The following is a 23,568-nucleotide window of genomic DNA, read 5'->3' on the forward strand; positions in this document are numbered from 1 at the left end:
ACATACAAATTACCTAACCTGACTTAAGAAGAAACAGACATTCTCTATAGACATAAACAAATAAAGACAATCAGTAACAAAACCTCAAAACCAAGAAATGTCCAGAGCCAGAAGGCTTTGGTAAATTCTACCAAACATTTAAGGAAAAATTAACACTGATCCTTCTCAAACTCTTCCAAAAAAACTGAAAAGGAGGGAATACTTCCTAACTCATTCTATGGGTCAGCATTATCCTGATATCAAAGTCAGGAAAAGATCTCACAAGAAAAGAAAATTACAGATAAATTTCCCCCATGAATTTAGGCACAAAAATCCTCAACAAACTGCAAACAAAACAAATCCAAAAGCACATTAAAAGGATTATAAACCATGATCAAGTGGGATTTATTTCAGGAATGCAAGGTTGGCTCAACATGTGATAATCAATCAATGTAAAACACCACACTGATAGGAAATAACTCAAATGATCATCTCAAAAAATTCAGAAATGACATTTGACAATATCCAACAGCCTATCATGATTAAAACATCCAGAAAACCAGGCCTAGAAGGAAATTTCCTCAACATAAAGTTCATATATGAAAAACCTACAGTGAACATCATACTCAATGGTGAAAGACTGAAAGCATTTTTCCCCTAAGGTCAGGAAGAAAATGAAGATGCTCACTGTCACCACTGTTATTCAACATTATACTGGAAATTCTGGTCAGAATAATTAGGCAAGAAAAGATATAAATGGAATCCAAAATGGAAAGGCAGAAGTAAAACTATCTCTATTCAAAGTTAATGTGATACAAAATATTGATAATCCCATGGAATCCACAAGAAAAATACTATGGCCATTCAAAGAATTCAGCTAAGTACAAGACTGACACATCAAAATCAACTGCATTTTATTACACTAACAACAAACAATCTGAAGAGAAAATTAAGAAAATAACTCCATTCACAATAGCATCTAAAAGAATAATATATCTAGAAATAAAGTTAGCCAAGGAGGTGAAAGACTTGTACATGAAAAACTATGAAATATTGCTGAAAATTAAAGATCTAAATGGAAAGATATGCCACTGCCACAGGAAGACTTAGTATCATTAAGATGTCCATCTACCCAAAGCAATCTACAGATCCAGTGAAATCCCAATTAAAATGCCATGAGTCATCTTCACAGAAATGAAAAAGCCAATGCTCAAATTCATATGGAATTACGGGGGTCTCCAAATTGCCTAAACAATTTTAAAAGAACAAGAATGGAAGATTCACACTTAACAGTTTCAAAACTTACCACAAAGTTACAGAAATCAAAACAGTGTGGTATTGGCAAAAGTAAAGACATAAAGACCAATGGAACAGAACTGAAAATCCAGAAGTAAACATACACATTTATGGCCAACTGATTTTTAACAAGGGTGCTAAAACAATTCAGCTGGGGAAAAAATAGTCTCTTCAACAAATGCTGCCAGAACTTCTGGATATCCATATGCAAAAGAATGAAGATGGATGCTGTGATGGTTAGGTTCATGTGTCAACTTGGCCAGGTGATGGTACCCAGATGTCTGGTCAGGCAAGCACTGGCCTAACCGTTGCTGTGAGGACATTTGTGGCTGCTTGATAAACCATAAGGCTGATTTGTTAAATCATCAGTCAATTGGCTGCAGCTATGACTGATTACATCAATGAAGGGCATGTTTTCCACAATGAGAGAATGCAGTCAGCTGGATTTAATCCAATCAGTTGAAGACTTTTAAGCGAGACAATAGAGGACCACCTTCTTCTTCTTTGGCTGATCAGCAAAGCATTTCCTGAGGAGTTCATCAAAGTTGCCAGTTCATCTCTTTGGGAGTTCATCAGACACATTCACCAAAGTTGCCAGTTGGCTGCCTGAGGAGTTCATCAAACATCTTCACTGGAGTTACCACTTTACTGCCTGCCCTACGGAATTTGGACTCATGCATACCCACAGTTGCATAAGACACTTTTATAAATCTTATATTTATAGATATCTCTTGTTGACTCTGTTTCCCTAGAGAACCCTAACTAATACAGATGCCTACTTCACACTATATACAAAATTAACTCAAAATGAATCAAAGTGAAAACTAGAAAACTCCTAGAAGTTAACATAGGGAAAAATCTTCATGACCTTGGATTTGGCAATGAATTCTTAGATATGACAGCAAAAGCACAAGCCACAAAAGAAACAATATATACATTTCACTTCATCAAAGTTTAAAGCTTTGATGAGAATATAGTTGCAGATCGTATATCTGATAAGGTCTAAATATCCAGTATACAAAGAATTCCTGAAACTCAACAAAAAGTCAAGTGACTCAATTTAAAAATGGGCAAAGGACTTGAATATTTTTTCAAATAAGATACACAAATGGCCAATTAGCACATGAAAAGATGCTTAATATCCTTAGTCATTAGGGAAATGCTAACTGAAATGACAATAAGATTTCACTTCACACCCAGAAGGATGATTAGTATTTAAAAACGGAGAATAAGTGTCAGAGAGAATGCAGAGAAATTGGAACCCTCTTGCACTGTGGGAACGGAAAATGGTGCAGGCATTGTGGAAGGCAGTATGATGGTTTCTCAAAAAGTTAAGTATAGAATTACTGTACGATCCGGCAATTCCAGTCCTAGGTATTCCCAAGGAATTGAAATAAGGGACTCAAACAGGTATTTGTACGCTTGTATTCATAACATCATCCACAACAGCCGAAGGGTGGAAATAACCCAAGTGCCCATCAGCAGATAAATGGATAAACAAAATTTGACACATACTCACAATAGAATATTGTTTGGAATAAGAAGGAATGAAGTTCTGAGAAATGCTACAACACAGATGAACCTTGAAGACATTATGCTGACAGCAATAAGCAAGACACATAGGAAATTATGGTATGAATCCACTTATTTGAAATATCTAGAAATATCAAATTTGTAGAGACAGAAAGTAAACAGGTTACTAGGGAAGGGGGAAAGAGGAAGTTGTTGCTTGACGGGGACAGATTATTTGTAAACTTTATAAATTTTGAAATAAAAAAAAAAAGTAGGAGAGCACTAAAGAGGGAGGCAAGCTGTAAATACAGTGAGTCATTCTTGGGAGAAAGGGATAAGGGAAATGCGTGAGAGAAGGCAGAGAGAAGAGAATCAGCCAGAAAAGAGCACATAGGAGGAAGTCTGCAGAGAAGACCAGAAACTGATACGGAAGTGGGGTAGAAACAGGGAGAGAAAGGAGATGGGCGCAGCAATATAGAGCATAAGAAAGCATTAAAAAAAAAACCAAATGCTTAAGAAAGAGGAACAGTTGTGTAAGTACTCTACAATGGAAACTATAAAACATTAAAAAGAGTAATTTTAAAAAGACCTAAATAATTAGAAGAATATACTGTATTTGAAACTGCTTCATGGTACTCAGTCCATGAGGGTTGATCCAATGCTGCAAAGAAAGGGTTTCCTGTGCTGCCCAGGGTTATCAGTCCTGTTTGCTAACTGAAAAATCAGGTTGCTGTCCCACAATGAGGGCAGAGAGACCTCTGATGGGGAATCGGGGGATTCTTTGGTGACTTCTCAATTCTTCCTTGCCTAACAGTAAAATTTCATGGAACCATAAAATGGGCAAGTTCACTATGGACGCAAACCCCTATGTATGAAGATTTGGGGCATCCTTCAAAGTAAGAAACCCCCAACAGCTGAGTTGCTGGCATATAGCAGATTCTGTTGCTGCTCCACCCAGATCCCATTACGCATCTGGAGCAGCCATTCACCAGCTAGTGACATTGGCTGTTGACACTCCACATCTGCACCTTCTCCAGAGAATTGTTCTTGGTTGAATGGAACCTCCCTACCTGGGGGCATAAACTCCCCTGCCACAACCTGCAACTCATAGCCAACTGACATGGGTAAGAAAATCACCCCTGCCCTTGCCTCAAGTTGGAACCGCTTTTTTGTGTGTGGTGCAGTTCATACTCCAGAGCTCCCTGTGAAGTTCCCTGTGGAACTAGATTGAGAAACCATCCTTACTTAGCTTTCTTCCCCTTGCTTCCCCTGCTTCCCTCACTCTCCTTGGCCTGAAACTATTGCTCAATAAATCACCTGCCCAAGAATCACTGGCCTAAGACAAGGCACTAGGGGGAGACGAAACAGCAAAAATACGAGAAAAGGGACTTCATACCCTAATTTGCTGTTCCTGTTAGCCTTAGCCTGGCAAGGACCCCTCACCCAGTAGGGGGCAATCGGTTCAAGTCTCCAGCTTTCTTCCAGCACTCCCAGAATCAACTTCATTTCACCATCTTAGAGGTGGCAGCTGGACAGCAACCCCTTCTCCACCATTTCACAAGGCCTCTCCAATAAGCCTGAACCCCAACTCTTCCCATATTCCCTACTCCCTAGGAATGGGAGCAGCTTCCTGCAGGTATTACCTGTTTATTTCAGGCTTCCCTTTTTGCTTTTTCTATTCCCCATCACCTGTTTAACTAATTCCTTAGATTTAATTCATTCTGTGGAAATACCTAGCAGTTTATTTCTAACAAGACCCTAAGTGATAACCATCTCATTCAGAGTAAAAGCCAAAGCTCTTAACATAGCATACAAGATCCGACACAATCTGGGTTCCTAGACACTTCTCTGGTCTCATTTCTTGCTATTTTCTGTCACCCACTCTGCTCCAGCCACACGGGCCTCCTTGCTATATTCCTTGAACCTACTAAGTATGCTTGCTTTTTGGCCTCTGATTTGCTGGTCCCAGTACTTGCATCTACATGCAAGAGGCTTGCTGTTTTGAGTTTCTGCTCAGTTATCAACTCAGTAGACACCCTTTCTGACAACTTATAAAAAATTACTATTTCTCTCAACTCCTACACTGTCCTTTTTCACTGCCCTTTTTCTCCATAGCACTTATCAACATTCTGTTTTCTGTCTTCCCCATTAGAAAACAAGCTCCAAATATTGTTTACTGCTCTGTCCCCAGTGCCCAGAACAGTATCTAGACCCCAGTAGATGCTCAAAAATAACTGCTGAAAGAATGGTTTAATAAATGGAGAAAAAGCCTTACTGGCAGCCCCTTCTTTGGCTTTGCTGGCTGGCCTTCCTCTTTGGAAACACACTTAAACATAGCAATGTTTCCTGAATTTCCTTAGTGACAGTGTACTATAAATTGCACGTTCCCATCTACTTTAAAATTTAGAATTTTTACAATGCAAATATTTCTTCCATTTTAAACCTTTAAAAAGTATCAATCAAACAAGACTAGCCAGCAGCAGTATTTATTAGGAAGTCAGTCACTGTACCTTTGGATTGAACTAGACTCTTTGCTGGGGTGACCAAAAAGAACAAAATGGAATTCCTGCTCTCAAGGAGCTTACAGTCTCATGGATATTCCACTCCCACATATGAGAAAGTCTGACAATTATAAACAACATACAAATGAAAATAAATAAAATAAAGCATATAAAGTGCTGGTTAGATGAGGAGCAATGGCTGAAGGATCATTCAAATTAGAATAATTCCTAGAAGATGAGTGTTGGGCCAGGATTTAAACAAGGAGACAAAGATCGATAAGGATGAGTTAGGAAACAAGAAACAGTACTTGCAAAAACAAAAAGAAATGAAAAAGATATGAATATAACTTCATTTATTACTTGGAGACCATAAACTACAAAATCATGAATTTGGCCTTTGGCCTCTTCTTTCTTGTTTTATTCTGTGCATTCCTGTAAATGAACTGTGTTCTATTCCAAACTCAAATGTTTCTATACACTAAATGGCAGGATGGAGCCATTTCAAAACTCATTCCAATAATCCTCAAGTCTCCAACTGAAGTCATTTCCTCAAAGAGGCTTTTTCCAGTGACTTAATCTGAAGTGGATCTGTCATGTTATTTTCCATATTGGATTTTCTTTCAAAGCTCTAATGATTTATAATCATCTTTGTGACCATATCATCTGTCTTCCTTCCTCCTGTCTAGAGGTAAGGAGTTTGTAAGTAGGTATTTTTCATCATTGTATACAAACTGCTTAGCACAGTGCCTGGCATTTAATATATATTTGTTGGAACGGAATTTGTTGAAATGTAAAGGCCAGAAATCCATATACAAAGCTGATTCCAACACATGAAATAATGTTATTTTAAACATTTAGCACATTTAATTTGTTCTAACTTCTGATACATAGAAAAGTATATCCATATAACTATATATACATATGAATGGTGATATTTTGAGCTCTGCCTATTAAGTTCATTTCAGTTTGGGTCAAATATTTCATCTTTTATAATAAACCTAATTTGTTTATGGGAATCTTTAATTCATCTTAAGAAAGGAAGTTAACTCTAGATAGGAGTGGGAGTGAGGGTGGGTTGGTCAGAGCTGCCACTAGCTCATATAGGGTGCCTTGGTGTAAATCAGAAAAAGGTACTGTATCTTCTAGGTGGATATGACCATGCACCAATACATGCTGTGTGGTGAATGGAGCCTGGGTAGGATTTCAGCTCCCACTTGCTACCTCAGCTAGGTGCTCCTGTACACAGCACAGCCTGTGTGTAGGCAGCAGTCCTAGAGAGGTTGCTAAGTGTTGGTGTGAGCAGAAGATGGGAGGCTGGCCACCCTTGTGCTACTTGATTTCTTGCTAAAAAGGACCAATCCGATTTGACACATTCGGTTGGGTAGGGTCCTCCCTTCTTTTTCTCACTGCTCCTGGTGGTTTTGTTGAAAGGGGAGACCACCCCGATGGAAGAAGATGATTTTTCTTGTTCAAGTGGGGAGATATCTGTGTTCCCTGCTGAAGCTTCGAAGTGCACTTTCTAGGTTTATTCTTAAGAAATGACACAACATTGATTCTTATGGAATTATGCTGTTAATCTGGCTGTAGATGACATTTAGAATTTTCACTCTGGAAAAAAACAAATCAGAAGTTAGTCTACTTGTATAACACTGCTTAGCGATTATTTGGAAATCATGTCAGCGGCACTAAGACTAAGTGTCTCTTAAGTGACCCAATTTATTAAATTTCATGACTAACTGATAGGATCAATTCTCAGTCCCATGTATCAAAGAAGAACAAGCACATCTCATTTCAGTAATCTTTCATAAACTCTCTATATCTTGAAATTTAGGTTCATAGGTTATAACAGCTGCCTAATTTTCTAAAACCAAAACCAATTTACCTTCAAATATCCTCAGTCTTGAAGTACAAACAATAAGAAAGGCCTGTTCTAACACTACTAAAATGAATTACTTACTTAGAGTGGAAGCACAAACCACTGAAATACAATTTAAAAGGATTTTTATTTTGGAAAAAGAATATAAAACTGATATTTGGGAATACAACTTTGATAGTGAAAAGCACTCTAGATTGGGTTCCTGGATCCTGATTTTAAAACTACCTATTTAGATGAGCTTGTGCAAGTGATTTAACCTAGATAGGATTCATCTCCAGATCTATTAAATGAGAGAATTTGCAGCTCCATGATTCATTTTATATTAGAAGTCATCAAGGGAGAAGAACAGCCTGTGGGATCCAAGTAACATTTGCAATCACATGTATGCACAAGTCATGTGTATAAACAGTTCCTGGGACAAATGTTAAGTATGTCATCAGGGTCCTTACATTGAGCTCAGGACTGGGCCAAATATCCCAGAAGATTCTCTTCAGTTATTCTACTCTGTCACCTCTTTTGGGAAAAACCTAGCTCCACTGATAATTCAGGACCCAGAGAGGTAGCCTAGCTATTGCGACCACTTAAACATAATTAGTTAATCTGCCACCCTCCCGCACGTCACCAATGTACACATTAGCTTGGAGAAATCTATGTCCTAGAAGTGAAGCAAATCCAAATATGGCGAACATTCCTCTCTTGCCAAAATAGGATAATTGCCTCCTCTCTGCATCAAAATTCATCTATGAGGAAATCAGCTCCCCTGTTAAATACCAAGTAGGCAAAAGACACATTTTTGGTTCTGGTGCTAACTTGCCGGGAACCCGTAAACGTCAAATCACTGCTCTGGGTAACATACAAATCCTTTTAGAAACACTTTTTTACTTAAACTTTGTCTAGCTGAGGGAAAGGTTGATTGATTTGTGTACACCGGATGTGTAGGGCATCGCGCTTCTGAACGCCCGCCAACCTGCCCTTTAATTCTTACTCCTGAACTAACGCCGAAGTATTTACGCCACCGAGAATCTCTCCTCAGCCCCCCGCGTCCCCCCTCAAAATGAACGCTAATTCGGTGGTCCGCTCGTCTCCTCTCCGCGCCCCTGGGGACCGGGAACCTGAAGACCGGGAGACTCGGCTCAGTTCTGGAATACAGGTGGCGCCTTCGGAAAGGACGCCCGGGCCGGCCCGCCAGAGCCGAGCAAGCCCTGGGGGAAGCAGACCCGGGCTGGGCCGCTCGCCCACATCTCGCACCAGCGTCTGCGCTACTTCAGTAGCGCGCAGGATCTTCAGCGAGGATGGGTGCCTCTTCTTGGAACAGTCTCCAAACTACATCAGCCTACTCAGCGACCAGCAGCAGCACCTGGGATGTCCCACCTCCTTTAAATCAGACCCCAAGGAAGATCCTGGAAAACTCGGCTTCACTTTGAATATCACTGTGGCATGGGCGGAAAGGGAAAGGGGCCGAAAAGCTCCCTCCCGCCCACTCCAGCCCACTTTTGTTAATCCTCTCCCGCGGCCAAACCCGGGCTTCCCGGGGCGAGGGGCGGGCCGGCGGCCGGGGTGGGGGAAGGCTCTCGGAGGGGCCCCTCCCTTCCCACCTCCGGCGGCCCACTCTTACTCACTTTCTCTCGTAGCCGCAGCTCGGCGGTGCGGAGGGGCTGCGGACCAGACAGAAAGAGCCGGCGAGCTGCTGCCGCCCGGCATCCCAGAATCTGCCAGTCGTGCATTCGTCCCAGGCCGGTGGGTTTGAGAGACCACGGCCGTGGAACCCCCGACCCGGACGCTGCGGAGAGGCGGGCACGCGGGGTTCTGCACCCTCGAGGCTGGCGCCGCCGGGTTTCGGCCTGAGCTCCGGCTTGTGCTCGGGATCCTGCGCTGCTGCGCCCTCCCCCTCCGCCAGCCGCCGCGGCCGCGGCCACCAGCCCCGCCCTCCTTCCAGCAACCGGGAGGCCGCGGGAGGCTGGCGGGGGGGGGGGCGCTCACGCCGGGGCCGCCCCCTCTCCCCCCAACCTGGGCGTGGGCGAGCCGAGAGGTGGTGACGTCAAGGGGCGCGCGGTGGCAGCACCTCCCCGCGCGCTAGTTAAAAAGAAGAAAAGAGGGAACGAAACATGAGAGGCTGTGTGAGGAGCTGCAGCCGCCGGCAGAGGAGACCTCAGCATCATCTAGAACCCAGCGCTGCCGCAGCCTCCGACTGTCCCGCCGCCGCCGCCGTTTCTGTTCCTGCTAGTGTTTCACCTAAACAACACCCGTTACACGGACAAGTGAACCTCTGTGGCCGTCTTCTCTTGCTCTTCCTCCTCCTCCTTTGCCAACACCTCCTCCTCCCACTTCTCAGCCGCACCAGAAAGCCCCTAACCCAACTGACACTGGCACGACTGCAAACTGTGTCATCCGCACAACTTTATCAGACTCTTCGGGCTCCCGTAAGGCATTGGACCCATCGCTTCGTCTTTTACTTTTTGCAAAGTTGCATCTCTCGACATATTTCGCCCCAGCCACCTCCCTTTGCTTCTCGAGTGCCCTGCCGCTCCGCAGCCTCCTCCTGGAGCTGCGCCCTAGTGCCCCTGCTGGGCAGTGGCGTCCCCCCCACCCCATCCTCCCGCGCCCAGCCCCTGCCGCTCGGGGCAGACGATGCTGAAGATGCTGTCCTTTAAGCTGCTACTGCTGGCCGTGGCTCTGGGCTTCTTTGAAGGAGATGCTAAGTTTGGGGAAAGAAGCGAAGGGAGCGGAGCGAGGAGGAGAAGGTGCCTGAATGGGAACCCCCCGAAGCGCCTGAAAAGGAGAGACAGGCGGATGATGTCCCAGTTGGATCTGCTGAGTGGAGGAGAGATGCTCTGCGGCAGCTTCTACCCTCGGCTGTCCTGCTGCCTGCGGAATGACAGCCCAGGGCTGGGGCGCGTGGATAACAAGGTAGGCAACCACCGGTCTTACACTGCGAGCTTGGCATATTGGCTGCGTGGGGTTCCCTGTGGCTCCAGTAATGAACGTAGTTGTAAGGAGGACAAAAGTTTTTTGAGGAGTTCTTTTTGATAACTTTTCTAAAGCGCTAATGCAATTCTGTTGTGCATTCCTCTGGGGTGCGAGATAACTCTCCCGCCCCCAAAGTCCGCGGTGGGGATGCTGTGCAAACCGCCTGCCTCAGAAAAGACAGGCTTCTTGTGGTACCCGCATCCCGGACTTGAAACATTTTTAAAGAATAGCGATTAACAGGGGGTGTGGAGTCTAACTGGGCCTTGGCTACGGAGAAACTGTAAATTAAGGTGGCTTTGGTTTCCGGTTTATTTTTCTAGGGTAAAAAAAAAATGTGTACAGTTTTCTCCACGTGCTCGCTGAGAGGATTGAGTAGTAAAAAATTTTGAAGTATGATTGGTTTATGATCCACAGCTCCATCAGAGGGGGGGTATTTTGCATGCACAACATAGTTAAACCAAGGAAAAGGAGCTCCTGGTACTCCAGTAAAGAACCCGAAAAATTGGCTAAAGATATTGTTGGGGAGTATTTATCACATAAACTGAGAAGATTCTCCGTCATTTTATAACTTGATAAACCCAGTCTTACAACGGTAAGTTGCCTAGGAAGATCTTCTCTAGAAACTTGTTTTGGAGTATTGGCACTCATATTTTCCTTGCACTAAGTTTAAACAAATACGAAAATCGTGTGTTGTTCGAGTATAAAGACATACTTATTTCTGAACTTGCAACATCTTTTACTGCCATGGGATGCAGTAATGTGTCTATCTACCGTACTCCAAGGGAAGAATGCGGGATCACGTCATTAACAATCGCTGCACGTGAAATAAACAATCAGGTGTCTTTGCTCCCCCTCCCACTCCCCGTTTTAGGTTTAATTAAGAATTCCTCTGTTACAACACTGCAGTTGTCAAGGTCTGAGAGACTCTTGGAAAACTTGTGCTTCAGTCTTGCTGGCCCAGGCATTAAAAAAAAAAAAAAAAAACAAAAAAAAACCCAGGCTGAATCTAATTTTTATGCTCAGTTCACGGTAGATTTCACTCTATTCTCATGTAAACAGCTTCTACGAATCAACATATGTGTCTGGGTGGTATCTCTCACTTTGTTTTGTAAGAAAAAGCCATATTGCATCATTTAATTTGCTCAAGTCATGCAAATAGGAAAAAATCAATAGGACAAAAAGGGGTCGACTTATCCTCCTCCCCACTAAACTGCTGCCCACACACAGAGTCCTGTTGCTTATGGCAAAAGAATAACAACAACACCATTGTGTTTGTTAGTTGGTTCACTAATGGGTGAAACTAGAGAACATCATTCTCTTTCAGTCCCCAGCTCTGTCCAAATGTTCGTGCCTTTTGAGGGAACATTTGTCCAACTCACTCTATTCCCAGATGAGTGAGAACTGTCTTGCTGCAGGTTTTCAGCTGCAACTCTCTCTCTTTATTCTTACCATATGCAGCAGTAGTCTGAGATTCAGAGAGCAGATATTCCAGCATTTTATTCAAAACAATGTCATTAAGCTCCTGTGTTGGCAGTTGAATTAAATTCCAAAATAGCTACACTGAAATAGTCTTACCAAGAACCAGTGGAACCAGGAAATTCAAAAGAGAGTTTGGAAATATTTGCCATTAACTCTCCCTGTGTGCAGTGCACATTATGAGTATACCAATGAACTGGAAACCCCTGCAATACTGAATTCTTATAGGAACCTGAGGAATGAAAACTGTGTTCTTAATTTAATCTAGTGAGGAGATGGAGGTGTGGAACTAGGGAGAGTTATATCCCTTAAGAAAAGTTATATATATTTATATATATATATATATATATATATATATATGTATGTATTTTTTTTAAAAGAAATCATTCTTTAGGAAGCAATCTGCCACATTAGCTATCCACATTTCTTTCTGTTTTACATGCTTCCAATGTCCAACAAACTCCTAATCATTTGGAAAATGTGTCTGAATTAAAGTTGCTACATTAGAAGGCTGCTCATTCCATTATTAAGTGGTCCATAAACCAACAATACTCAAATTGTTTAAAATAGAGATTTGATATAGCTTTTCATATGCATTCTTGACCTATGTTAGTTCTCAAGTTTTAATAGTTTTTAAAACATGTTATTTTATAATAAACTTCAGTGTTACCCTTTTTTCTCCTAAGCTTTCTTGGCTTGTAATATATGTTAGGATCTTATTTTATAATGTGTGTACAGGAGAGATGATGGCTATTTGAAAGGGCTCTTTTATTGTTTAGGAAAAAGTATTTTCCCCAGAAAGATTTCTGCAACTATTCAAGGAACTACAGTAGTAGCTTTTTCCTAAGGGAAGAAATTTCATAGTCAAATACCATGGAAGTAGCAAACAAGGTAGGAATATTGAGCATGCTCAGCTGTGCAATTAAATACAGTTTCTGAACTAGCAAATTTTCTTTAATGAACTAGCACTGAGTTCAAATTTTTAGCCATGGTATTATGCTTTTTATTTTAGTTTTTGTGTATTTTAATACTTTTGTGTATTATAATTACTAGATTGTTAATTACTACTGCAAATAAATACTGCCAAAACTGGGGAAGTTATATTGATTTAGCAATCTTTTTGCAGCTCCTAATTACAGCATGCCAGATTGAATCTGCAACCAACTGACATATCCCCATTTCTAAAAGTTAACTTGTAGCCACAGAGGCATACAAGCTCTCTCTACCTTGGGTGGTTTCACAGCCAAAGCTGTCAAGGAATGGGTGAAAAGTAATTGTTTTCAAGTGTGCCCTTTTACAATCATTTGTTTGCTCTGGCTCTTTCAGGGACAAAGGCTATTGTTGAACACATCCAACTAAACAAATAACTCATCCTGGGGTCCCTTTAACAGCTGCCTTAGTACAATGATCTATTTACATATTAGCCTAAAATTGAAACTGAACTCTTTAATGACATAATCCAGCACTGTAGTCCAGAGACGCATGTGTTCTACCCAACAGCTGAACAACCTTGTAGGCATATGATTTTTAGAAATAACTTTTTGTGTACCAAGTGATCTTAAGGCAACATCTTAATATACTGTCATGTATTTTATCCCTTTGTGTGCTCATCAAACCCATGTGGGTGCCTTTTTGCCCTCTTTGTTTAGTTACTTGATGAATAAAGGGAAATACAGAAGGTCTCTGTCACCCATTTTACTATCTGTTGATAAGCTATAGTTGTAGGCCATGCTTTACTGGGTATCCCAGTATTTTACGTTTCTTCTATGGGTCTTCCTTTCATGTGGTTAAAGATTAAAGGATGACCTTCCAGACATTATAAATTAGTCAGCAACAAGCCACAATCATTACTAAGGATGCTGTAACAATGTTTTGAAGTTCTACATGATTTCCAAAGTATATTTAGTTTAAACCACTATAATTTGATGATTTCATATATGACTTTTAAAAATCGAAACAGGAAATTAGGTTAAATTTCTTCTTAAGATTGATGATATTGTCAGACAGAAAGTTAAGGAGCTGTATAGATAATATACACATAGACAAAAATGAAGAAAAAAATACCCTACACACCCCCATATTCATCTCTCTAAAATAGTGCTGCAGCTTTGGTTGAGTCAGTTTAATTGACTTCAGAAAGACTATTGGTTCATTGAAACCAAAGCCAGAATGATGGCTCTATCTATCTTCAAATAGGTATTTACACTGCAGACCTCACACAGAGCAAAATGTTAGCATCCTGCAGGGCCGGAACAGCATGAAACTTTAAAAAGAATAATATTATACTTGATTTCAGATAATTTATTGAATCCTGTTTCTGAAACTTTTGATGAGAGATTTTGTGGCCAGGATACATTCCAAAAATTGTAAAAGACAAAATTCTTTAGGCACTAAAATCAAGCTCTTCCTGGATAGCTGCTGGGAGGATGGATGGGGATCATTTTGCTTCAGCTATAAAAACTGGAAGCATGCATAGTCTCCATAAAACCAAAGGGAATTACTTTCTAGTTTTCCAGCCAGCGAAAGAGGTAACTTTAGCATCCTGCAAGTGTTTTCTTCTTAGTGAACTGCTATAGGATAAACAGAGCAAAGTTGAGCACTATTAATGTTGAATAGATCTGGTGAGGTCTGCCAGAGAATGGACAATGAAAGACATTTAAAGCACTTTTGGAATGCAAATGCTAAGTGTTTGGTATATATTTTCTTTTTAAAAACTTTTTTTAAGCAATTTTCACTTAAATAAATTAATGAAAATTAAAACAAATATCATTGTGTTAAGAATAACTTTTCTGAATATTGCAGATAGTTGCAACATACCACATTTTTTTTTCCAAAATATGGTAACTTATATTGGAATTTTAATTACTGCATGCTAAAATTTCAGCATACTTGTATTCAGTGACTTTTGAAGTTCCTTTTCTCTTTCAGATCCAAATTTTGGATTACCTAGAATATCTTTACCCTAAAATAGAGGGTATATGATTTACTCAAGTTAGAACTTCAACTTGTGAATGCAATATTTGCTTTAAACAGTGATCTGGAGTTTAAAATGTTAATTTCAGTTCATGGAATAAAGAAATAAACATGTAGTTGTATAAATTAGGAAAGGATGTAAAATTCAATCCCTTTATGGTTTTTTTTTTAAAAATGAAGAATCAATGCTTGATTTAGACGGCACATTTCACATTACAAATGTGCTGATACTGTCTTCTATTCTTATTAAAGGAGCTACTGAAGTCAGTTTTTTTAAAGTTAGTAGTAGACAACAAGAACCTTTTTATCTACAAATTACTAACCTCAGCACATCAATAACTCCCAAATTGGTTTTATTGAAATGAAAGATATAACACTGTAAAAATAATAATAAAAGTATGCTTTTTAAATTAAAATTCACTAAATACTATACAAAAGCACTATCATTAAACTCTTGGGTTTCTTCATGGATAGAGCATATTTGAGGAGCTAATTAGAAAGTTTTTCCTGGCTAAGATATAATGAATAATAAAAAATGGTCTTAAATCTGTTTGATTCAGCTTTAGATATTATTTTATAGCACATGAACGACAGATATTTCTCCACGTTAGAAAACATTGCATATGCATGCTGTGAATAGAAAATTATTGACATAAACAGAAAAATGTAATTCAATTACATCTTTGAAAATATCATATTAGGATGTGTTAAAAATTCTTCTTTATATATAGTTTGATAAAGGCATTTGGAGTTGGAGTTGTAAAGTTAAATATCCGTTAGTATACATTTTCAGGAAGAGTTAAGTGATAAAGAGTTAAAAGTTCTCAATATAATTGTGTTTCAATTTTACACATCTGAAAGGCAGATCAACAGACTTTGATTTGCAAGGGTAAGAAGCACTTTTATGCCTTCCCTATCCTTTGTTCTCCTACCCTAGCCCAAGAAATTGTATTTGATGTAACCTTATAAAGGCATCCTGTATTGTAATACAGTAATCCTTTTCAGACAACTGCATTGGCTAAATTATAATTAGACTGCTCTTCTTGCAATATTACAAAAATCATAACTAAACATCACTTCACATAATTAAAAAGAAGTTTGTTTCTGATTTATGGCTTTCAGATATTTTCTGTTACCAACAACACAGACTGTGGGAAGTTACTGGAGGAAATCAAATGTGCGCATTGTTCACCACATTCTCAGAGCCTGTTCCATTCACCTGAGAAAGAAGTGTTGGAAAGAGACCTAGTACTTCCCCTTCTCTGCAAAGACTATTGCAAAGAATTCTTTTATACCTGCCGAGGCCACATTCCAGGTAAAAAATACATAAATAATCTACTGTAGACTATCCTTACAAGATACCTGCTCTTAAATGTTTGCTTATGAGAATGTAAAATTTATATCTTCCCTTTCACAATATCTATTTACCACATAATTCACCTTTCCAGATTCTTAATCTTTCATTGTTGCTAGGAGTGTTATAATTTCAGTCTACTTATAGCTTATTGGTTCTGTTGTAACTGTATAACATTTACATTTCTTGTTAAGTTGATAATACAGTTAGCGATGTTTACGCATGTTGGATTATCAGTGCGAATTTCCTGTTGGTATCTTCTTTGCTCATAAGCAATCAATATCAAGACAGCTTTCTTCTCTTCTAAGAAGCTGATAAATAATTGGGGTTTGTCCAGTGACTTTTAAGATATTTCCTTACATACAATGAGATTAGGAATCCAAATAAAGAATACCTTGCAAAGTGCTTTCACATATAATGGCTAATTTGCTCCTTAAAAACTCTGTGAAGTAGATAGAAAAAGTGTCAGGCATCTCCATATGACAGATGAGAACTAATGCCTTAACCAAAGTTATGCAATGACAAAGTGATAGTATGGATAGATACAGAAGTTCTTATGTCACAAATGTGACCGGTCACTGTCAGATTTTGGATCTTAAAAAACATGTAGATTCTTGGGCGTTGACTAATTTTATTGTCAAAAGTTTGTAAACGTTTTCTGTTGTTTTAGTTGGAAGAATCAGCATAGCTGTAGAAAAGAATTTAAGGAGACAGATTCTGCTTAATTAGGCAGAGTCACACACAAACAAGTCTACTAAATATAACTAAATGGCATTTATGGAAAAGACAAGGTTTAAGAACTGTAGAATGCACTTGGAGAATTTTTTTAAACTGCTACGTACATTTTACTTTCTGATCCAGGAAAGTGTAGACTTTGCATTTTTTTTATAGAACTCCTTTAATAACCTAAGAAAACATTTTGATTAGGATGGGTTGCTTCCTTTGATGTGGTGTAATATGTATCTAAACCCATTCAATATGAAAATATTATTATTGTCTTTATAAACTACAGCGATGTTTCTAAGGCTTTTCTTAAACCAGCTGTTTCTTCCTTTTATCACATTCCCCAAAGCAAAGTAGAATAGGTCACAGTTGCCTGGACAGCCTGTCCCTGCCAGGAAGCAATAACAGATTACATACCATAATGGTTTGCTGCAAACTTCAAGTCTTGCAGGTTTGCCTTTACTACTATAAGTTGAATGTTATATCAGCCCAGCATTTTCATTCACATTTATCTATTTCGGATAACTACAACTATGCTGGATTTGGGGACTCATGTGAGGGTCTTCAGATATTTGAAGTTAATTTAGCTTCCGAAACAAACAAAGTAATATTCACTGCAAGAGAGAGCACAGCAAACAGCTCAGGAGCCAGAACTGCAAGCACCTCACTCCACAGATCAACATATGTGGTGACGAATGACAAATTTATTTTTCTACAAAGTTTGTATATATGTAAAACTGCTGAAGTGCATCAAGATGTCAAGTGCTTTTGGTGGCCACCCAGGCTGCCTTGAAAGATAACCAGATGAAAACTCCACTCCAGTGGTGGTTGGAGCATTGAGGATGCTTTCCTGGGAGGGGCTGGTAGGGTTTAGCAAGGAGAAAAGGGGGCTTCCGCTGCAACTGTCAGATGCTAAATAATCATTCTATAGGCACCTTCCAAAAGTGAGCTGTAACAATACGCCGTGGATCACTTATGTTAATCGATTCATTAGCCGGACTGATCCTTGGCAGGTAGGTTACTGTTTCCTAAAGTATGATGAATAAGATGGTACTCCTCCCCTCAGCCCCTGACCCCAGTGCAGAAGGAGCTTTAGAATTCTAGGACACTCATATTTTAGGAATTACTATAAAAGAAAATTTGTCGTATTTTCACCTTCTGAGGTCTATTTACTTTTCTCTGAAGTTCCAAATCGTGAAAAACAGTTATTTGATGATTCTTTTTATCAGAAACTAGTCACATGTTTTGACTGTCCTCATTAGTATACAGGCTTTTCTTTCTGCTAGTCAAAAACTTGAAAAAGAAGGAATCCTAAGGTATTTATTTTGCCAAGACAAGGCAAATGCTAAATACATGAAGAAATAAATATCTATATTATCTATCCCTTTGCTTCATCTTCATGGTTTTAATAAACACAGTCACTCATATATATACTCCTATAATTCAAAGATGGCTGCTTTCTAGAAACTTGAAATTGGGCATAGTCATGGTCTGCTTATTTTTTCCAAGAATGGGAAAAGAAGTTTAAAACTGAGGATATGTTAGAGATTTATTAGTCATAATATTCTCCAGTTGCGAATTTTTGACTTAGGAAGGTAAATTCTTAACTTCTCAAATGCCAAAATTACCTTTAAAAATACACAAGAACTCCTTGCTTAATAGCACAGGTCTTTTATTCTACTTGAATTTTGATAAGCAGGGTAGATAATTTCTTTTTCGCTAAATGATGGGGTAATACACTCTGTGGAAAACATATAAATGGACTTCTGTCGGCCTTGCTTCTTCCTTTACACCCATTATCAGAATGACTTTTATCATGCTTAGACTGTCATCTCCTCAGCTGTAGGTTATTGTAGTGTGAAATGTCTGCACACAATTAGTTCAATTGGTTTAATCATGTTGCTAATGAGGCCAAGGTCAAGGGTTTGATCCCGCTGAGTTTCTCTATTCCATGCCACCCCTAACCCCAGTCACATATCTTGCACATGTGTCTTATTAGTCCCAAGGAAAGCTAATCAGAGGGAATAAACAGAGGCAAAACATCTACTCCAGTGCAGGACTTAACTGACAGTGGGTCAGTAACTTTTTTTTTTCTTATCATGATGAACAGCATATATAATGGAGAAAAATAACTTTCCTCTAGAGTGCATGCTACAAGAAAAACTAGAGCTCAGAATACTCCCACAGTATTTATTCACATGTCAGTATTTTATAGGCTGCTTGGGGTGCAGTAGGATTGGGTTCATGATGCAGGAGAATAAATCATACAGGTCAAAGGCAGATGATAAATTATTAGGAATTAATAAACTTACCACTGCTGGAATAATCAGTGTATGTTCACCATTAGTATACCTGATCATATTATGGTGATCCATGGTGAACTAAACACTCATCTTCAGTAAAGTGCTCATCAGTGTATCCTTCCAAACATAAGAGTGCCATTTGCTAAATTACATCTTCTCTGCAATAAATACTGAGCCAATGCCCTGAAATCAGGTCATTTGCCACATGTGAGTAAGCTCTTTGCAGCAAAATCAGGTCATTTAAGGTAAATTATTAATAAAAATTTTAGGTATTTCAATTCAAACAACATGGATGTAAGAAAAATGCCCATATTTTTATGTAAAATCTCCTGAGCTGGCTCTCTCCTTCACACTTCATTGTGTTTAGGTTCTGTAAGAAGCTAGAAGTAATTCATTGTTAAAATTCTGTATTTATTTAATTTGCTAAGAGAGCAGAATACCTCTGGAGCCACAGCATTTATGAATATGAGCTCATTAATCTTCAGTTGTTACAATTGAAAATGATTTCTCATTTCCTCGTGTTTGTCCCCAGCTAATAATTCCTTATAAAATGGAACCAGCCACCAGTATTGTTCATTAATTTCTCCTGAAGATGGTATTCATTTACAGACTCTAATGCTCAAATACAAAACAAGATTTTTTTTAACAAGCAAACTCTAAATTTCTTCTGAGTTGCACTTTGAAATATTTCTGACACTGCAGGCAAACATCACATTAAAATAAAATTTCTCACTAATGAATGTTATGGAACCCTGAACCCTCCCACATTCAGCTGTTAGTATACCTATAGTATGATAGGTATATATACTATATATACTATAATATACTATAGTATGATAGTCTTCTTTCGTGTATATTGGCATGGAGAGCACTTGCTGCCTGATGGTAAATACTTCAAAGATGATAATATTATATATCTCCATGCCAATGCCATGCATGCAGGATATATATCCAAAATAAGATCTTACCCAAAACTTTGAGAAAAATAAGGTTTAACAACTCAGTTTCCTTTCTCTTTCTTTTACCCTGAAGAGACTTGTTTAACCCTTCTAGACAGTTTTCATCTGTATGCTTAGCTATTAAAAAAATGGAGAAGCAAAAGTTGTCTTTTACAAACAGTGAATTGCTGAATATGACTAAATGTTTGATCTTCATTTCTCTCCCTAATTTCTAATCCCTGAATAGAAATCTCAAGGATTTCTGCTCTTACTTGCCTGGTTCCCAAATACAGTATCTTTTCCCATAGCTTGGTCAGAAATTGGCCTTACAGAGTCTGTCTCAGAAATTTAGGGACAATCCATTTCACCCAGAAGTTAGGCCAAATTGGACATCATCCTTTAATTAACCATTTGGATCCCTCAGATTCTAAGATTAGTTTTTGTTTTGGAGGGAACAAAATCAAGCCCACAGAAAATAAACTTTCTGGTATCTTTCATGTTCCACCAATAAGTCTCACTTGGCCAATCCCAAATTCTTGTTCTTAGAAATCTTTGCTAAATCTGGATCTGTTACACAACTTCTAAACTTCAGCTACTAAGTGGCTTTCTCCCAAAACTGAGGGGTACAATAATCTAACTTGTTAGATAAAATCAAAACCTTAAGTAAAATTAAAGGAGTGATACCAGAAGCAGGAATTTACAACATGTATAGACGACCAACTCTGGTAATGACATCATTTTTGAGAGTAAATGTCATCAGAATATAGAAGTGAATCTTATTGATATGCCCTCACCTCAAAAAACACCCAACACCTTACTAACTCAAATTGCTGTTGTCAAAACACGTTTTTGTCACAAAGTTTTGTTTCTTTCTTATTCAAAGTTGCTGTTTTTATTTGATATAAATTCTTTTTTTATTAGAGAGGTTGTAGGTTTACAGAAAAATCATGCATAATCTACAGAGTTCCCATATACCACCCTGTTATTAACACCATGCCTTAGTGTGGTAAATTTGCTATAATTCATAAAAAAGACATTTTGTAATTGTACTGTTAACCATAGTCCATCATTTACAATAGGGTTCACTGTGTTGTATGGTCTTATGTTTTGTTTTTAATTTTTATTCTATTGACATGTATGTACAACCAAAAATGATATAAATTCTTAACACATTAGAAAAGAAAAAACATCTTTCTTTCGGATACATTGGTTTTTTGTTTTATTTTGTTTTGCTGTTTTTGGTTTTTTTTTTGCATTTTTGTTTTTGTTTTTGTTTTTGTTGGTGAAGTAGTATGTCAGCTTTCCTTAAAAATTTGAGTTTGTCAATGAAAAGTAAATTAAAAGTTTAAGGTATTTTAAAATGTTTTCATTACTGACAGTTTTTGAACTATATTCACTGTTGTTCCATCACTCATTAAACAAATATTTATTGGGCCCCTATTAGGTGCCAGATACCAGTGACCAAAATTTCATGTCTTCTGTAAGTGAAGGGCAGGAGAAAGGCACCGACATATTTGAAAGTGGTGGCTGTTATTAGCATCAATTCATTGCTTGATTGCTGCAGAGTCATTTACTATAGCATATAGTGACCTTGTGATAGTCATTAGATTTATTATTTAATCATGTGAGTGTCAATACAATAAGAATTGTAAAATTACCAAAATTGGCACCTGATGGACTGCTTCTTTCTTGATTCTAATTTTTTCTTCTCAGGAAGTTATTTAGTATTGCAGGAAAAAATGTTAAATGGTGATCAGATAAGCTCACAGGTGCAGCATATGCTAATAGGGGGAAGCTTGAAAACAGAGACACACAATAACAAGATTAACACTGGGTTTGCAGTGTGTGTATTAAGTATGAAACTTTTAAAATATCCAACACAATATTATTTCACTTTCATTGCATTTCTTAAGTTTTGGTTAAAGAAAGATGGGAATCCCAAGACAAAAACAAAAACTTTTTCCTTTTATTTTAGTCTATATTTTTTCCTGCAGTATTCATATAGTTTTAAAAATTCTCTTTTCTCATACTATATTTTTCAAATGAGTTTGTTTTACTATGACACTATATATTTCTAATGAATCTTTCTGCATTTTTTAAAGGTTTCATTCAAACTACTGCGGATGAGTTTTGCTTTTACTATGCAAGAAAAGATGGTGGGTTGTGCTTTCCAGATTTTCCAAGAAAACAAGTCAGAGGACCAGCATCTAACTACTTGGACCAGATGGAAGAATATGACAAAGTGGAAGAGATTAGCAGGTTCATAAAGATAAATGTTCTTTACTCTTTAAAAAAAAAACTGACAAATCTTGTGGTTTTGACAGTGAATCATCTGTCTTACGTTCAACAGTTATATCCTGCAGATGCTTCTTTTTTTTCTTTTTGGTAGTTTGCTTCTCTAAAATCATATTAGTTTAAATGCTTTTAATATTTAGGCTAGTAATCATGTATTATGAGCTTGGCTTCTCTATGATTCATGTGGATTTTATGGGTATTGTTTTAAGCTTGAATTTTATGATTGTTGTTAGCTTACAGTGCTGTAGAAATATTTAGCTCAAGTATTATTAGCAAATCATATTTTTACAAATACATCTTAGAACTTTCCCTCTGAGTGCCTTCTCTAAGGTTTAATTATTGTGAGGAAAGCTAATATTAATTATAGTCACTGAAAGAGCTAATAAGCTTATGAGATTTTAAAATACATGTATGTTTTGATTTTCTCTTTTACTTTCAGATAGAAGGCTGTTTTGTTTTTTCTACTGAAAGGAATTTAAAATAATTACTTAAAAGAATCATATTGATGGCCTTTGGGTTAGCAGCACTTCATGATTCTCAAAACCGCCTATTCTTAGAAGAAACATATTTTGAAAAGGATGCTAAGTGCATCCCTTACCTCCTTCATCTCAAGAAGAGCTTACTGGTTTTCTTTAATTTGTTTAGAAAGCACAAACACAGCTGCTTCTGTATTGAGGAGGTTGTGAGTGGGCTGCAGCAGCCTGTTGGTGCCCTGCATAGTGGGGATGGTTCTCACCGCCTCTTCATTCTGGAAAAAGAAGGCTACGTGAAGATACTGACCCCTGAAGGAGAAGTTTTCAAGGAGCCTTATTTGGACGTTCACAAACTTGTTCAAAGTGGAATAAAGGTTGGATTTTTACATTTTATTTATCTTTGTTCTGCCTATGTTAATTTTATTTTAGTATTATCTTCCTCACTGAAGGCATGTCTTTGTAATAAAAGAAAAAATATTTAAGGAGAAGTAAGGGGGCAAGATAAGGGAACAATAATTATGGCTAATGAATAGGAACAATGGCATTGAATTTTCTGTGTTTTTTGGTGACAGTTGAGCAATGCAATCAGATTGCCATTTTGGCATGCTTTTCTCTATGTAATTTATACATTTAAAACAGTTTTGGGCTATAAAGTGTTTAAATATTGTTTAATAGGCATAATACTTCAGATTGTATAACAGTATTTGCTAGAAGAAAAAAAAGTGTTTTTTTGGTTATTTTGACAATTGCAAATCTTCTTTTACTGCATGGTATTTTTAGTCCATGTCATAAAAATTGCTACTTGTGCTGTGCGTTCCTTGTACAATGTTTTTACAGGTAAGTAAAAAAGTTTTATTTAAAATTAGTCATCTATATAATACATTAGTACATCTGTTGCCTTC

The 23,568-nt window shown here is 38.2% G+C and overlaps 2 protein-coding genes across 9 annotated transcripts in view; one reads left to right on the forward strand and one right to left on the reverse strand.

Annotated features, from left to right (window-relative positions):
• Positions 1-3,403: 3,403 nt before the first annotated feature.
• Positions 3,404-9,756, reverse strand: LOC119530507 (mitogen-activated protein kinase kinase kinase 1-like). The gene is made up of 3 exons (XM_037831486.1): positions 9,523-9,756; positions 8,784-9,237; positions 3,404-6,896 (listed from the first exon to the last, which is right to left on the reverse strand). The coding sequence occupies exons 1-3, from the start codon at positions 9,754-9,756 to the stop codon at positions 6,892-6,894; spliced, it is 693 nt and encodes a 230-aa protein (XP_037687414.1). The 3' UTR covers positions 3,404-6,891.
• The window catches only part of LOC119529895 (hedgehog interacting protein), a 90,953-nt gene continuing 76,659 nt past the window's right edge, over positions 9,275-23,568 (forward strand). For 7 of the 8 annotated variants that reach the window (XR_005215969.1, XR_005215968.1, XM_037830736.1 and 4 more), the window contains exons 1-4: positions 9,793-10,071; positions 15,703-15,895; positions 22,001-22,157; positions 22,839-23,040. Coding sequence is in view for 6 of the 8 variants with exons in the window: in XM_037830736.1 (XP_037686664.1) it covers positions 9,793-10,071; positions 15,703-15,895; positions 22,001-22,157; positions 22,839-23,040 (831 nt within the window). In the remaining 2 variants the exon portion in view is untranslated. Of the gene's footprint in view, positions 10,072-15,702; positions 15,896-22,000; positions 22,158-22,838; positions 23,041-23,568 lie in introns of all 8 variants that reach the window. The other variant, XM_037830733.1, reaches the window with a different exon arrangement.

The sequence above is a fragment of the Choloepus didactylus genome, chromosome 3, assembly GCF_015220235.1.
Source record: "Choloepus didactylus isolate mChoDid1 chromosome 3, mChoDid1.pri, whole genome shotgun sequence".
NCBI lineage: Eukaryota > Metazoa > Chordata > Mammalia > Pilosa > Megalonychidae > Choloepus > Choloepus didactylus.

Coding starts and splice junctions, on each gene's coding strand:
- LOC119530507 (XM_037831486.1), bottom strand. CDS start 9,756: ATGGGGTGGGGGGGACGCCACTGCCCAGCAGGGGCACTAGGGCGCAGC. Junction 9,238..9,522: donor TTGCAGTCGTGCCAGTGTCA/GTTGGGTTAGGG, acceptor CTTTTTAACTAG/CGCGCGGGGAGGTGCTGCCA.